This window comes from Haemaphysalis longicornis, unplaced genomic scaffold, assembly GCF_048455015.1.
Source record: "Haemaphysalis longicornis isolate Haplotype H1 unplaced genomic scaffold, Haemaphysalis longicornis Haplotype H1 scaffold_1, whole genome shotgun sequence".
Lineage (NCBI taxonomy): Eukaryota > Metazoa > Arthropoda > Arachnida > Ixodida > Ixodidae > Haemaphysalis > Haemaphysalis longicornis.
Genome location: NW_027526203.1, coordinates 332160523 through 332176319, shown reverse-complemented (window position 1 = coordinate 332176319; position 15797 = coordinate 332160523). Strand labels below are relative to the sequence as shown.

The 15797-nt window shown below is 45.1% G+C and overlaps 2 protein-coding genes across 5 annotated transcripts; both read right to left on the bottom strand.

Annotated features, from left to right (window-relative positions):
• Positions 1 to 149: 149 nt before the first annotated feature.
• Positions 150 to 6175, bottom strand: LOC144152438 (dnaJ homolog subfamily C member 10-like). The gene has a single exon (XM_077683711.1). It carries the CDS (start codon positions 5880 to 5882, stop codon positions 3543 to 3545), a length of 2340 nt encoding a protein of 779 aa, XP_077539837.1. The 5' UTR covers positions 5883 to 6175; the 3' UTR covers positions 150 to 3542.
• A 3095-nt stretch (positions 6176 to 9270) lies between these two features.
• Urm1 (Ubiquitin-related modifier 1) lies at positions 9271 to 15739 on the bottom strand. Of its 4 annotated transcripts, none has more exons than XM_077683658.1 (6): positions 15522 to 15739; positions 15372 to 15430; positions 15226 to 15296; positions 15070 to 15151; positions 11828 to 11876; positions 9271 to 9562 (listed from the first exon to the last, which is right to left on the bottom strand). In XM_077683658.1, the coding sequence occupies exons 2-6, from the start codon at positions 15404 to 15406 to the stop codon at positions 9494 to 9496; spliced, it is 306 nt and encodes a 101-aa protein (XP_077539784.1). In that variant the 5' UTR covers positions 15407 to 15430; positions 15522 to 15739; the 3' UTR covers positions 9271 to 9493. The 4 variants fall into 4 exon arrangements, with proteins under 4 accessions (XP_077539784.1, XP_077539791.1, XP_077539799.1 ...); XM_077683665.1 differs by having other exon boundaries at positions 15545 to 15739; XM_077683673.1 differs by having other exon boundaries at positions 11794 to 11876; positions 15372 to 15739.
• Between the last annotated feature and the right edge of the window lie 58 nt (positions 15740 to 15797).

Sequence of the window (15797 nt, the reverse complement as noted above, 5' to 3'; positions counted from 1 at the left end):
GCCAATTCAAATGAGTAATTTGGCAATGGCTGAAAAAATACTTGATTTTCTACTGTGCTTTGCTAACAACATACATTTTTTTGTTTTCACCCACAATGCTCCATCTTGTCTTAAAAATTGTCGCATGATCACCGAGACCAACAATAGTATAATATTACAGGGGTGCATGTTACTTGGGGCAACCGGCATACAGAAAATAAATACCACTTGTACCATGACTCCACATTTCACAATATAGAACTTTGCATAGACTCGCAGCATGATATCAGACCTAGGACCAAAAGGAAACATCCCATGTGCTCTAATTTAACGCATTCTATATATAAAAAAAATCTGAGTACACCTAAGAACTTATGGGTCATGAATGCAAAAGCATTAAGATCCAACTGAATGCCACCGAGTGGTTTTTCCAGTTTTGCCCTGCAAGTAATTTTGGCTGTTGTGCCACTGTGCCAGGTGACTGGGGTGGGTGCTTGATATGCTGCCAAACATCGCACTCGTAACCACAGCTGCAACTCTCCGCTTCCCACGTGGCTCTTCGTTGCCTAGCAGCACAGTCATTGTGCTTTTATTCTGTTGCGAAGCTCAGAGCTTGCACTGGCATCACCGTAGCTGCCATGTTGGCACTTTCGTGCGAGATGGGAGGCTGTGAACCTGTCTGCCTCTCTTATTTAGAATAGCGCTGAGAAAGTTGAGAGCAGTGCACCAGAAAGGGCGGTAGTGGCGCCATGTGCAAGCCTTACTATGCTCCTCAAGGAGCCTCTTCTGTGGCAGATGGCGATGCCGGACGTCGGGCTGTTTCACACAGTAGGCAATTTAGTCCCTTCCACATTTCACTTTAAAGGGAAGAATGTAGTCACCCAACACATCCAGTACTTAGATTAGGGGGTCGCAATGTACTTCAGCCAGAAATTACTGCTCTTAAATGCTTGCAGAACGTAGTCACCCAACACACCCAGTACTTAGATTAGGGGGTCACAATGTACCTCACCCAAAAATTACTGCTCTTAAATGCTTGCAGAACGTAGTCACCCAACACACTCAGTGCGGTACTTAGATTAGGTGTCGCAAAGTACCTCAGCCAAAAATTACTGCTCTATGCCCATCAGATAACTTGGAAACTTGCTCAACAGATTTTTCTCTCTCCCGGTTTTGATGGTCTCCGACCGCTCGAATTACGTCATTAAGGCCATATAGCAGCTCTTGGCCGGTTTTCCTTCAGTTGCAGCAATGAGTGCTTTTCGATAGCAACTTTAAAAAGGAACAAAAACAATGCAGAAACAGAAGGCGTATCTGGCGCGACAAGCAAATTACGCAGTGCCGCTCCGTGCTGGCGATAACTAAAGCTTTCGCAGTGCTTCCAGACGCAAAGGAAAGAGTGAAAGCGTTTATCAAAAGTGTTGCGGGTCCCTTTAGAATAACTATCATTTCTACCTGACACTACAAATTACTGTGGAAATAGCTTAAATGTCACGCCTCATTTAGCACATTACTGACTTTTGCAAGGGCAAATTCAGGGCACTGTATAAATATCAAGGAGAAAGGTATTCCATTCGTTTCAGTGTAAACAAGCAGCTCACACACCAAGTTGCATTTAATCTCAAGCTTTTTATAAGCATCCAAAATTTACTGTAACAGACATGAACTGTGTGTTCTTTGCAAGGCCTTGTTGCAAAGCGCACACAATTGGACCCTTAATGTATCAAACATCGTTGGTAAAGGGTAAATATTGGACTATAATGTTTGAACCATTACCCCACTTTGAGTGCGTCTATCTTGAATTATCTACGACCACCAAAAATCTATTCACTGGAAAGGCAATTTGTACACTGGCAGAATTGTGCTGCCGGCTACAGAAATTCATGCGCAAGCATAGGTGGCTCATGGAGCAGGGAGGGAATCTGGCAGCCAGAAAAATCCCCATTAGCTGCAACGCATCGTGTGGCCCCATAGGAACGGCATCATCATTTCCAAGGGGCCAAACAAATTGCTGGAGGTGCAGTGAGTGGGAGGCGGGTAGTCATGACTTGACATTAGGCCTAACCTTACGAATAACGGTGTCATCACTGCTAAAGGACCAGCTGAGCTGCTGGTGACGCACCAGCAGGGGGAGATGTGGGCATGTGCCGGCACAGCGTTACGCTATGACAGTGACAAGATATGCGGTGGCTCCTGTAATGGGTGGAAGGAATGGGTCATCCGCACAAGTATGCAACAGTAGAGGTGGCAAACGAGTGGACCAACACGGTGCGACCTTTGTAGGGGCTATGCAACCCAATGATAAAAGCTCATCATATCTCGGCAATATGGCCAGAGTGCGTATAATCAGGTCGCAAACACTGCGCAGCACACCTATGCTTTCGCATCCTCGCACATAAGCAGAGTTAGGTGTCCTCTGCAATCTTTTTAACAAATCACGTAATTTCTCACAAATTTGTCCTTTGGCAACAAGCAGCAAATCACAAAATTCAAATACCGAATTCTTGAAGCTTCAAGACAGCATCATGGTTGTAACACCTCTCAAGCAGCATTACTATGAGAATTCAACATACCACTGGTAGGCCTATGTCGCCTTTGTCTCCAAGGGCACGGATTGCATGTTTAGGTTGTAAAGCTGAACAGCACATTCAATTACGTCGTATAACTGGTATAGAAAATTAAAGGCTGGTTTGAATGAGTTAAAACTGAAGCTGACAACAGTGACAAAAGTTCCGATGCACTGCCTGGGCACTTTGGACCTACAGTGCACACAAAAAAACTATCAGCAGGGAGAAGTTCAATAACAGTCGTGGTAGCTCCCTGCTGTTCAAGGCGCGCTCGGGAACCCTCAGAACTGCTGTGTGGTGGGCCAAGTGTAGAGGCAGGGCGAAGTGCGGTGCGCGGCTTGTGAAGAGGAGGACGAGTCGTTGGAGCACGTTGTGCTCGACCGCAAGACAATCCAGTCTCGCCAGTCTAGTGGGACCACACTGGAGCAGGCGTTGGGTTTTGAGCCAAGCCAACCCCCAGGGGGCAGCCCAATAGCCAGCAAGGTGAGTAAGAAAAAAAGACTGTGCAGCGGTGGCCATGGAAACACAGGCAGATGCCATTGAGCGGACGAAGCGTTGTCTTGAGAACTGGTTTACGATAGGACGTAGGAGGAGTGGCATTGTACGCTAGGACCTGTGCGGAACAATCTTCCGGACGTGGTGCTCCACCCGTTGCAGAGGGAACAGCCACTACGACATCATCATCATCACGTGCACAGTCCTTTTTTGCGAGGAGCTCTTGCAGCAGCAAAAGCAAACTTAGCACTGCACACTTGTAACTGGAGCCAAAGAAAACTGCGAAGCGTTGCAAATTTCTTTTCGAAACCTTGCATACCTGCGATGCGACTAGGAAAATTCGGTAAGAACACAACGAAGACGTAGTCAAGAGGTAACGCACAGACTGTAAAAGTGCAGCTGGAAGGTTAAGGGTTGAACATTTTTTCACAGATACCTTCCTATGCACCGTGCGTGCTGCAATAGCAGCAGATTTTTTGTTCAAGTTGTATAGGCCTGCACTCACAATTCGTCGCCTAGCCTCTTGGGCCTAGGCTTCTGCTTCAAGAACAGCTCTAGTATTTTAACCAGGTCAGCTTCTTTATGATCATGTATGACGCTGCCAACTGCAGACTGAACTTTTGCAGTCCTTCCAACATAAAACATAAGCGTTGGGTAACGATGCACTTGCGCTGCATCACAGGCATGCCAGTGCTCCTCACAATTGACAGCACCAAATTTTACACGTCCTTCAAATTTTTTGGCAACCGATTCAAAAACGGGCCTGAAGGACACGCAGTGGCCACACCAAGGAGCGTAGAAGTCGACAAGCCACGGTGAAGTGTCCTCGAGGGCAGTCTTGTAGAAACCATGATGATCAAGTTCCTCCACGCTGCTAGGAAGAAAATGCATGGCCCAGTCCCTCAGGGATGCAGCGTCCCTTGACCAGCCGTTGAAGGTGGAATAGTGGCGACTGCTGAAGTGCCCACGAGGGTAAATTCGAAGGTGAGGATAAGAGCGCACGCCATGCTCAACACAAAAGTGTCTATGTGCTTCGCAATCCAGCTGACCAACATTTATGTTTGGCTCATCAGCTACTATCTTGGCAAATTTGTTCCACTCTGGCGCTAGTTTTTTGCAGTGACCACACCAAGGGGCAAAGAAGTCGATCGCCCAGACATCATCCTCGCTTTTGTTCTCTACCAACTCCGCAAATGTTCCCGGATCAAGCGTTACCACTTTGGGGTCGAGAGATATTTCAACAAATTCCTCTATTTCCACGGCAGTCTTGTAGCCACTCATGGATGTCGTCGAGCCATTATGGAACAGAACAAGGCTCGGGTACGAGCTGATCCCATTGGTTTGGCAGACTGATGGGTCCGAAGTGCAGTCGACCACGCCAAACATGACGCCCTCAATGGAGCGAGACACCTTCCGGAGCTCGGGAAGCGTGCGCATGCACGGTGGACACCAAGGTGCAAAAAAGTCAACCAGCCACGTGCTTCCACTTTGCAACACGTTTCTCCTAAACGTTGCTGCAGTCAACGTCTGCAGGCGGCTTCCGGCGCTTTCCTTGGCAAAGGAGGCCAAGTCCCGTGCGTTCACACGGCCATGATAGACTTCATATTCCCCACCTGACCGGAGGAGGATAAATGAAGACTTCGTCACCGAGAACTGCGTACAAATGTCTCGTTCCTTGGTGCAGTCAACAGAACCCAGGCGCACCGACTGAACGTAACCCCTGATGTGTTTCAACTCCAACTCCTCTGATGCATCGGGCTGGTTGCCCAGTGTAAAATGCAGAAGCCACGGCTCTGATTCATCGCTGCCATCCAATTGCTTCGTAAGGTCCTTAAACATCTCCATTGTGATCAGCTCAAAACTTGGGAGCTCTTTGAGAACAGCTTTACGCAATTCAGACGCATCGTTGCCTTCTAATCGTCTGGGCTTTTTAAGCTCACTGGTTACTGCTTCAAAAAAGTACACGCCCTCACCAGTGCCCAGCTTTCTGCAAGTGACTGCATCTTTGCTGCAATCAATAGTGGAGACGTAAGCTAGACCATCTAGTGCAACAGCCAACTTCTTCACCTCTTCTTTTGCTATGCACACGTCAGCGCTTGTGCAAGAAGCAATGACGACTGATCGAAGCAGTGAGCTGGCTTCCGCCTGAAGAAGGCCTGTTTCAGATATCTCAACATCCAGGTCGGGAAGCCGACGCAAAACAAAATCGTTCAAGTCTTCAAGGTCTCGAGATCCAGTGTACTTTTCCCTTTCTGGGTAGAAAATGAGAGAGGGAAACGAGTGTATGCCCTCCTGCCTGCATAGCTGCCAATCTTCCTCACAGTTGACGGCGCCAATTCGTATGACCCCTTCGAAGCTCCTGGCCAGCTGACGCCAGGCCGGCGCAAGGTGGTGGCAGTGGGAACATTGCGGGGAGTAGTAGTTGACAAACCAGACATCTTCGGACTCGACTACGGAGCTTTGGAAGTCGTTCCTACTCAACGTCACCACTTCGGGATCGTCGTCGTAAATGCCAAACTTTTCGTAATAGTAGTTCCAGCTGTGGTACTGTCGCCCCCACCTGTTCTGGTCGCCGTCCAAACCTTCCTCTCCGTAGGTATCGTAACGTTTCCGGATGTCAGGGTCCTTTAGCACTTCATACGCTTTGTTGATCTTCACGAACTTGTCGTGCGCCTCGGGGTCGCCCTGGTTTTTGTCTGGGTGAAACTTGAGGGCGAGCTTCTTGAATGCGCGGCGTATGTCCCGGCTGTCAGCATCCCGTTCGATGTCGAGAAGTTTATAATAGTCTTCACACAGCACTGCAGGGCACAGAATGACGAGAAACACTGTGGCACACTTCATTGCGTTGTCAATGCGTTACCGTGGCTGAAGCACGCTCAAGGCGACAAGAGCCCTTGCGAATGCGTGACGAGGACGGGTGCTCGCATTACCAGCTCAACGTCAACTACAAATACGCGTTTGAGTAACGTCCACACGTTACGCGTCAGCGTTGGTTAATTTAACGCCTAGTAAAATAATGCTCTAAAATTAACGCGTGCAACAAGACCGCACACCGTGCACCGGGCACAATCACCCACGCAGGCTTTCGCGCAGAACCCGCGGCATACCCGCGGACACGAAGACGATTTGGATTGGCGTGGCCACAGAATGAGGAGGCGTGGCTAAATGCCAAATTATTTTGCTATGATGATGATAATGCTTACCTTTCCAACCTCGCCCATAGTATTTCTTTCTCTATGCCGATAGGCCCTTCCTTCATTTTCCTTCCTTCAGTTTCCTTCATTTGTCAATTTAATCCCAAATTCCATTTCGTCACCGCTTTTCTCGGTGAGCTGGCACACTAGCGTAAGGGCAGTAAGGGTAGCCAAGGGTAGCCAAGCCACTCTGTTAGCCGTGCACACCACTGGGTGTGCACCATGGTGTGCACATTCTTTGTGCAAATAAAAGCAGCGTAAAAACACGCGCACATCACCGCGTGCGTGCGTGCGTGCATGCGCAAGCAGGCTTCACGTACTCGCTCACCGTTGACATGCCCGTTCTTTTGGGGGATGATATTTCAACGTGCGCGCCTAACGCCCGATGCGACCTGACTGATGCAGGGGCGTCGGAACAGGGGGAGCGATGGGTCCCCACTCTTTTACAGATGGGGTAGCACGGCACCCCCAGTCAAGGGGCTCCTGGAGACTTATAGTGAGCCCCAGACGGCTCCGGGAAAGTTGGGTTTATTTGCAGAAGGCGAAATGCTTAAGGCTACGACAATATTCAGTTGAAATCCCGGCGGCACTGGTCACTAATTAAACATTTTTCAAATTTATGAACGCCCCCAATCTGGGGGCATTCACCGCCCCCCCTCCCCCCTCCACAAATTGAAATTCTGGATAAACCCCTGGCCCCAATTCTAAAGGAACAGTTATTTTGACGCTCCCGTCTTTAGCATATGTATAGTTGAAAGGCCTTTGTATGTAGCATTTGACAAGATAATCTTCCATTGCAAATATACGATGCGTGCGGTTTCAATCACTTGCCCTTTGTGTCGGGCTCACATTATCACGATAGTAGATAGCTTCACTGAAAAGCAGTCTTTACCAATATCTATTTACGCTCAGATTTCTTAGTGAACCCCGGTTCCCTGAAAGGTTCACACCAATTGGATAATTACTCACGTTCTAACAAGTTGTCAGCAGAGATATTAGCAGTGCGGGTATAAATTACGATATATGAATGTGAACGTATCATACCACTGGAATTTTCAGGCATAGCACATACAGGCAGGCATAGCACATAATCAGAAATAATCTGTACAAAATTAAAACAAATGATCCGTTGTGCATACTTGTACACTAATAACACATACACACGTGGTTCAATTTCATATTCCCCAAATATTAAACCAGAACATTACGAATTCATCACACAGTACTGACCTCACAGTACATTTAAATGCAACTTCTTTTTTTAATTGATCTGTGTAATTAACTTTTTTGCTTTGTCACTATTCATCATGTAGGCCTTCATTTCGTAGCATAAACACGCATGTCTCGTAGTATGTTCCCGCTTAGGAGGCATGCATATCAATGTGCAGGAAGTATATATGTATTGCTTTTGCAAATTTCTTTTTTTTCATATAGTTATATGTACACCGTTTTTTTTTTTAAATAAAAAGCCGTATGAAAAGGCATACTACCATTGCCTTGTGTAAAGGGCACAGTCGCTGTGAAGTCAAGTTAGTTAGTTAGTTAGTGAAGACAAGTTAGCTTTAAATGCCTTACTAACGGCATCGTTCGTCAGCCAGCCTAACAGAATGTGTTTAACAAAACGATGACAATAAGCGAAGACACATCAAGCGCCTCAAGAAAAAGAAAAAAAACACTTCCCGTGTTCTGAATCCAACCTGGCATCTATTCGAATGCACCATTCCGACACGGTCGAAGCAGTCTGGTTTTTGGACTTGTAACTCAGTCAGGTAGCATGGGAGAAAGCTTTGTGTTTTAACCATCTTTCTCTTAAGAAAGGGGCTTTGATTTTTTACTGCGCTATCCAGCATCTCTGATGTTGAATGAATACTTGATTATCATTGTAGTGCCACTGTACAGCCCCTGCAGAAGTACTGAAAGAAAATAAATGATCATAACAACATTTAAATAGTAATAACGTAATTATGATTCCACGTATGGTAGCATATTTTCTGCTCCCCCAGGGGGAAAACTAGTTCCGATGCCACTGCTGTGATGCCTACGACGCGGGAGGGAAATTGCGCAACCCCATGTTTGTCCCATAAAATCAAACTATAGTCCTTCCTAGTTTTGTTCAATTAATTCGCTAGGCAGTATGCTCAATAGCCTAGCCAGTGCGTGGAAATAGTTTTTCTTTGCTGTGGGGACTGAACAGAGTCAGTGGCGATCACCTGCTGCCTTGACGAGATGTAGTCCAATGTCAACCATAACATTTGCAGAACAATTCACGCACGTTTTAAGCATGCCAGGCCATCCAGGGGATGTGCTGCCTGTCTCATTAAGTGTGCAGTGAACTAAAAACATGGCCAAACTAAAATTCCTTTCACTGCTTTACATCAGTGGTAGTTGAGCTCCTTCCAACTAAAACATTGCCTCCAATTATGTTTCATTTTTAATGGGCCACAATAAAACCAAATGTAAATTTTGGCAGCAAGCAGGATCCAGCTGCTGCATGAACTTGGAGTTTAGCTGACAGAAATGTGCCTCTTAGACCACCGCAGTGGCCAAACATTCCTTTTAAAAAAGAAGGAAAAAAATTTCTAAGGAATCATGCCCGAAGTGTTGCTGGCTCCTAATAATGGGCCCCACCCTAAATATTTATTTGTTCCGTAATGTCATTGTATTCTCTTCTGAAGCCTCCCGTCCACAAAAAAATAACTTACCAAAAGTCACAATTTTTCCAATCAGTACTCTCTGCTTGCCACTCAAAGATGAACTTCTGCTATACTGTCAGAAAATTGGACTGAGAGTTTTCAATGGGATTTATCCAGAATTTAGATTTTAGGGGGGTGTCAAACTCCTCCTGGGGGGGGGTGTTGGGGCGGGGTACTCGTGGTTATGGAATCTTTTTTGCGGGGTGTCGAAGTTTTCCTGGGGGGTGTGTACAAATCCCTGGTTTTCACTGTTGTGGTTGGAAACGCAACTACCTCTACAGTACGCATAAATGGCAAGTGATGAACAGTGAACTCAAGCACACTATGAATCTCCACCAGGCATGACGGGTAACAGGAGCTTTATTTTCAAACTGCACTACAATTTACAGCCTACATACAAACGAATTTCCTTGCACCAGTGCAGACTTACACTGGCATGTGCCATTCATTATACAACTATTTTCCAGCAGTCATTTCACTTCTGAAAAGACGACTGTGTAGACAGACTACTTGACCGTGTTAGAAAAATACAGAACAAGCTTTGAAAACGCAAAACTTTAAACCTCTATCCACCATGCAGTGTTGATATAAAAAGCACATTGTCATCAGATTTGACTTCATAGCTGGGACCACCCTGAAAATGAAAAGAAAGCGTCAACTTGCGCCTCAACAAAAAGACCATAAATGTGTTCTGATACGAAAGCGTCACATCGGGCAACAAGCGATAACATTTTACTTTGAGGAAATAATAATAATAATAGAAATAAGGACATTTAAGCAATTCTTATGATGCGTAAATGCGAGAGCATGAGTTGCCCCTGAGCATGTTGCCGAGTTCCTCGGGTCAGCTTGCACTATCAGTCGATCCCCCACGATGCAGCACCCAATTGAGCTACACGACAGATCTCAGCCAAGAGGAACTTATGTGCTATTTAGCTGCAGCAAGTTGCGATACAGCAGGGTTTTTGCACAATGAGCCAAGTAATGTGACACATTTAAAAAATTTTGGAAGAGATCCCCATCACAAAAAAACATGGATATGTCCCACAGATATGGGTGGGTTGACCACAGTTGACCATAATCAGTGATAAAAAGATAAGGGTGACACAAGGAACCAAAAGTGAAAATAAAACACTTTGGCGCGAGCGGCTTTACCAGTTTTGTACTGTTCTAGAGAGCGACCAAGACCACTGCTGTAGTAGTTTGGATGGCAACCGAATGAGGGGGGATGTGCCAAATTACAGTCCTTTTCAAATTGCAATACGGCAAAACATTTTGCTGTTACTGTAACGACACTTGGTACAGTCATACTTGCGTTTTGGTGGACAAACCCAGAGCAAACAAGCAACAACACTTGGAAGCAGGGGTGTGTGAATAGTGATGCTTGCTTTCAAAGCAAACATACAGCGATGTCCAGCAAGAAAACTCAGGCATGCTTCAGTAACTAGTCTAGTAAAATACAAGGCTCGTTTAAAAGCATTTGCGTAATTTTCCTGCACCATAAAACAAACACAAATGAGCTATCCTGCCGCTTTTAGCTTTACTGATATGGTATTTTATACAAGAGCAACTCTCATCTTATGTGGTGAACTCAATCAAAAGTGCTTCACTGTATTAGTGTAATTAAGGCACAACAATATGTGTTCTGACAAGGTATATGATTAACGCAATCTCCTTATGAGAAAAAAATGTAAATGTTAGTACTATAAATTCTCATGTCAGCTCCAGGAAAAAACTTGGCGTATGAATCATTGGAAAGCCTAAATAATGAAATTTATTAACCCTCTCAGGCATGCCCTAATGGCGTTATAGTATCATCTCCCCTGGTGGAGTATCCCTTTTCAGAACTAAGAACCCGTGAATGTTACTTTCAAAACACACTTGTGCTCCCACACAGCAAGAATCTTTTCTGCGAAGGGAATTTTATGCCTAATATAACATAATGAAAATTGTTGAGACCGTGGACGGACCAGTCCGTAAACCAGCTTCACCAGTGCGCCGCGTCAACGCGTGTGTTAAGAAAGCTTTATTAAGGTTCCTAGGAATACAAAGCTAGACACAATGAAGTCTTTCCGGCGTCGTATGTAGAAAAGAGTTACATTACAGCTAAGAATAGAAGATACGCTTTGCGCACCGATTATAAAACCAGGGACTGCGTCAGTACGCATCTGGGCTTTCCTATCTGGGGAGCGGATTGAGTGCGACATTACCGGGATGCCAAAGCGAAACACGAGGGCGGAGCTGGCCCAATGCAAAGGAGATAGAATGGGCTCCTCAAAAGTGCCCTCCTGCAAACAAGTTCTACTGAAGTAGTTCCCTCTTGCCATTTAGCCTCATGTCACCGGTGCAGTGCGGGAAAGCCCGTTTCCGCTAGAGGAGAACGCCAGTGCACGCTTGCGGCGGTCGATTGCGCTCAGCACCACAAACACCTTTGAGCTATGGGAGGCAGCTCTGACCAGCCCTAACCCTGGGGTTCTGAGGGACTTGGTTCTTTGAGTGTGGAGAGAAGCGGAAGAGACCAGGGCCCTGGTTGGAGGGACCCGCCTGTAGCCACATCTCAACCACTCCTTCCCAAATAAATGTTTCTCTCTATCTTTCTCCCTCTAAGCATTCGAAGTGAGATACATCCGGTGCCCAGCCAGTTTTGACTCGTTGCAAAAAAATCGGCGTGCGTCTTTGCGGGTATTTCCCATTTTCAACAAGGCACTATCAGCCTAGTTCATTGAAACAACTGTCCCTTTGCGTTTCTGAACGCCGAAATACTGTGAAAACTTATTCGAAAATTTCAAATAGTGCTATTTAATTCAAAACCAAATCGAGTATTCACACACCGCTACTTAGAAGCAATGCAAAACGTGTCGCTACCACTGAGCAAGTCCATTGGGAGAGAGTTATTTACCAAGAGCTCCCAATCTGTGTCATTCACTAACACAAGAATTCCTGGTCTCCTGGAAAAAAAAAAAGATGGGTGACAATGGAAAAGTGGCCATTTGCTTCACAATCAAGTGGAAACTAAATCAGCACAAGTTGACACATTTGTGACACTACCAGTGAGGCTGCTTATAGGCAATACAACAGCCTACAGAATCGTGCTGTAGGCAATATGCCATAAGAGAATACGATGACAATGTTGGTGCTAAGTTTTAGCTATTACATGAGCCCATGTGACTCATCATAACAATTATTTTTTATACTTATTCAAAAAGAAATCTTTTATGTTTTCAGCTTACAGTTTCATAAAACAATCCTACATACTGGCCATCCTTCATTCGGGTGTGTCCCGAGTTAAATTTGGGCTGACCAGCATATAAGTCATGGCGATCCAACTAGCTCAGATTCTGCCTATTCTAAATTCTATAGTCACCTTTCACTAGTAAAACTTTGTCAATGCAAAACTTTTTTCTCCGAATCCCAACAGTACCAATGATTTTCTACAATCCAGATTAGCTTTTTAAGCCAGTGGCAGATGAGGAGCTAGGAAAAATTGCCCACATCATAACACCTTCTGAGTGAAAATGCACAACTATTTTTTCTGAAACTGTAGGTCAGCCAAAACATTTTACAAAACTCAAACAATGTTTTACTAAGGACAAGTCCCTTGGCTTGTACAAATGCACAACTATTTTTTCTGAAACTGTAGGCCAGCCAAAACATTTTTACAAAACTCGAACAATGTTTTACTAAAGACAAGCCCCTTGGCTTGTACAGACATTATACATGCACATATGTAAACTCCTTTCTTCTTCAATGCACTTTCATTCGTGACATGCTGCATTGTGGTTTTCTAACAACACTACTATATAATTTTGATATTTTATATTTCTAGCATATATTACCACTAGTGAATGAATTAGTGAGTGAATTATTACCTTATTGCACTTTTTTTTCTAACGTATTTCTGTACTACTCTGCCAAATCCCCGGTGTGGATTACAGTATTAATAAGTACATAAAAATTAGAGCTCAACTACTATTTACTATTTCACCAACACCTTGCATACTAAATTAAACCCTGCTACAACAAAACGATAAGGACAGCAAATTAATCCATAATAAGCAGTTCATTAGAAGCAAAGCTCTGTTCATTACATGCTGTAATGTTAATGTGCAAAAAGCATCGAAATACCACGAGACTTTAAAGCAATCGACTAAGCAAACAGTCATCACATTTAAAATGCAGACGCTTTTAAATAGCCAAGCATTTGGCCTCCAAGCACCATAATAGAGACAGAAAAGAGAAGGGGGAGAGATAGAGAAAGAAAGGCAGAGAAAAGTAAAAAAAAAAAAATAGGAGCCATTCCGTTCCATGAAGGTGAATGGCCAGCGAGGCTGCATGGAAACACCATAAACCAACTCCCAATTACTTAGGAAAGGAGAGGGCGATGCCACCGACTGTAGGGATGTATGTGGTGTACAGACAAATGATGGAATATTAACATTGTGCGTATTCACTTCGCCGAAGTGAGATGTGACCAACACACTCTGGTGGTAGCCATCGGTGGCGTCAGTGTGAATGTCTCCAAAACAGACAAGAATTTTGTTTCTTCGGCTTACGTTGGGCGAGTTTAAACTAGAAGAAACCAGCATTTCTAGTGTAGTGGTGGAGCCTTCATTAATTATTGATAAATCACCCACAGTTGTATGTTGCAAAAATGTGTACAGGCCAAAGACTCTTTAAAAGGTGATAGCCTTTCTAGGACTGCCTAAAAGCGAAAAGTTTGATTTGCCTGTACGTCACTCGATTCAGCCACACAGTCAAAAATCAGATGAAAAAAACGCTTGGACAGGATGCATCTTTAGGCAGGATCACTCCAAACTGCTAAAGCTGCTGCCACGACTCGTACACACCCACATTATTAAGGACATTAGGGCACACCCGAGGCAAAATATTACACAAGCGAGAGTGCCACCTTTCTTTTAATTAAGAATACATGTTGAATTGGTCTTTATGAGAGCAAATGAAAAAAAAAGTGCCAAAAATGGTGTCAAAGAGGGGCGAGATAAAGTGAACACTACAACAAAAGATGCCGGCTTGAGCTGTTCCAAAAACAAGAACAAGAGGCCCAGGACATGCTGTGGGACAGTGTGACGGCAGGAAAACTGAAGTGAATTGCATTTTCCACAAAGCAGGCAGATATGCGCCCAACGGTTTTGTCAATGGCTTCGATGTGGATGTCTCCAAACCAGACAAGAAGTGGTTCACCGTTTATGTGGGAAGGAGCCCAGCATTCCTAGCATGGTGCATGGAGCCTTTATTAATTCTTGGCCAATCCCCCCCAAGTGTATGTTGCATAAATAGGCATGTGCCAGGGACTGTCTTTATTGATAGATGGACATCAAAAACCCTGCCACCCTTGCCAATACAGCTTCAGTTCAGGCGATGTGCTCCAGTGAAGCAGCATCGATACTTCTAAGCTGAACGCACTGTTACAGTCTGAACAGGAAAACTTGGTACACTCTGTCTGAGTAAATGGAAGGGAGTTAAGCCGGTAATTCGGGAGAGTTGACTCCTATTTCGCAAGCAACATACAGCAATGCCTACCGGACAGCGTGGACTAATATCAATGAAATGACTGAATTATTCCCAAGGCTGTGGACTGCCCCAAGGCTGTGGCTAGTGTTCCATTTATTGAACGTGAGTCCAAAACTGCCACACACTAACGACAGCACCTCAACACAACCCCAGGTAAGTACGATAAATTGCTTTTCTAAACCAACCCAACCCAATGTGATGATATAGCACGTCGCCCTTCTGAATTCTACCAAGGTCCATTTATGAGCCAAGGAACAGTGTCACAAATATCTAAAAGCAGAAAAAAAAAGGGGGGGGGGTGCAGAAAAAGAGTGGTGACATCCAACGGAGTTACAGAATCTCCATACTTCTATATTTCGTTCCGAGGCAGTTTCAGTTTGGTTGGGGTGGCACTCTGCCCCTGAACGCACCTCGCGTCAAAGGGCAAGGGCAACCTGGTGGCAAGCATAGGAGGCCCAAACCAGCCGTCTGCTTTGGTTCTTTTAATGATAGCACAAACCGCACATGCATAGCTAGCTCCAATGAGATTGGTTGACTGAACTCCTCCAGCCAGGTTGATCCAAAAACACGCCTGTGAATGTGGCAGACGCGCAGCATGCTTAAACTCACACTGTATCATCTTGGACAAACAGCTCTTCCTTTCCTTTGAGAAGGTTTGCTCTCAACCACTTGATTAAGTCACACAACGTCCCTGGGGATAGAAAATTCAATGTTACAGCACCATCACAAATTTCATAAAATCCAAGTTGACGTTTTGGGGCTCACATTTCTCTGGTCCACTCGGTAGGACAACATCGTGCTTCTTTTTATTTCCGAAGAGGAGCTCCGCACCACCCCTGGAACAGCGAATGAACGCAGAGTAATTGCTCTGGATTTTACGAACGGCTAAGGTTCGTTAGGAAGTACCGTACCCAAACTCAACTCGTAGATGAATGTCGGTTGTCATCACTGTTGCTGGCACGCGCGGCAACTGCGGAACATGTGCTGCGCTGTCAACGCCAGGATAACGAAAACCCACGTCGTTTTATAAAGCGCAAGCAAGCTACGGCTACCAACTTTACCGCAGAGCAAGAAAATGCCAAACCGGCTCAGTCGCAGTCTCAGTTATTGCAACTCACTGATGGGTACACATTTCCACGCTTCGCCACAACGCCGACAACACAGCAATTAAGAAACAAACGTAAAAAAAAGCACGCGAAGCTTGCGCAATGCCTGCTCTCACGCTCATCACGTCCGAGGCTTTAACTTAACTAGCGAAAACTTATATTAGTAATATTGTAATTACGGCTTATCTCCAAACATTTTGGCACAAAATGTCGGGTACAAGCGTCTGTAAG

Excerpts from the sequence above, each read along its gene's own strand:
- Urm1 (XM_077683654.1), bottom strand. The coding sequence starts at position 15,406 with ATGACAACCGACATTCATCTACGAGTTGAGTTTGG. Across the intron at positions 11,877-15,069 it reads TTTGTCCAAGATGATACAGT|GAGACCAGGAATTCTTGTGT; the intron begins GTGAGTTTAAGC and ends TTTTTTTTCCAG. Across the intron at positions 9,563-11,827 it reads ACACAGATTGGGAGCTCTTG|GGTGGTCCCAGCTATGAAGT; the intron begins GTAAATAACTCT and ends TTTCATTTTCAG.
- LOC144152438 (XM_077683711.1), bottom strand. The coding sequence starts at position 5,882 with ATGAAGTGTGCCACAGTGTTTCTCGTCATTCTGTGCCCTGCAGTGCTG.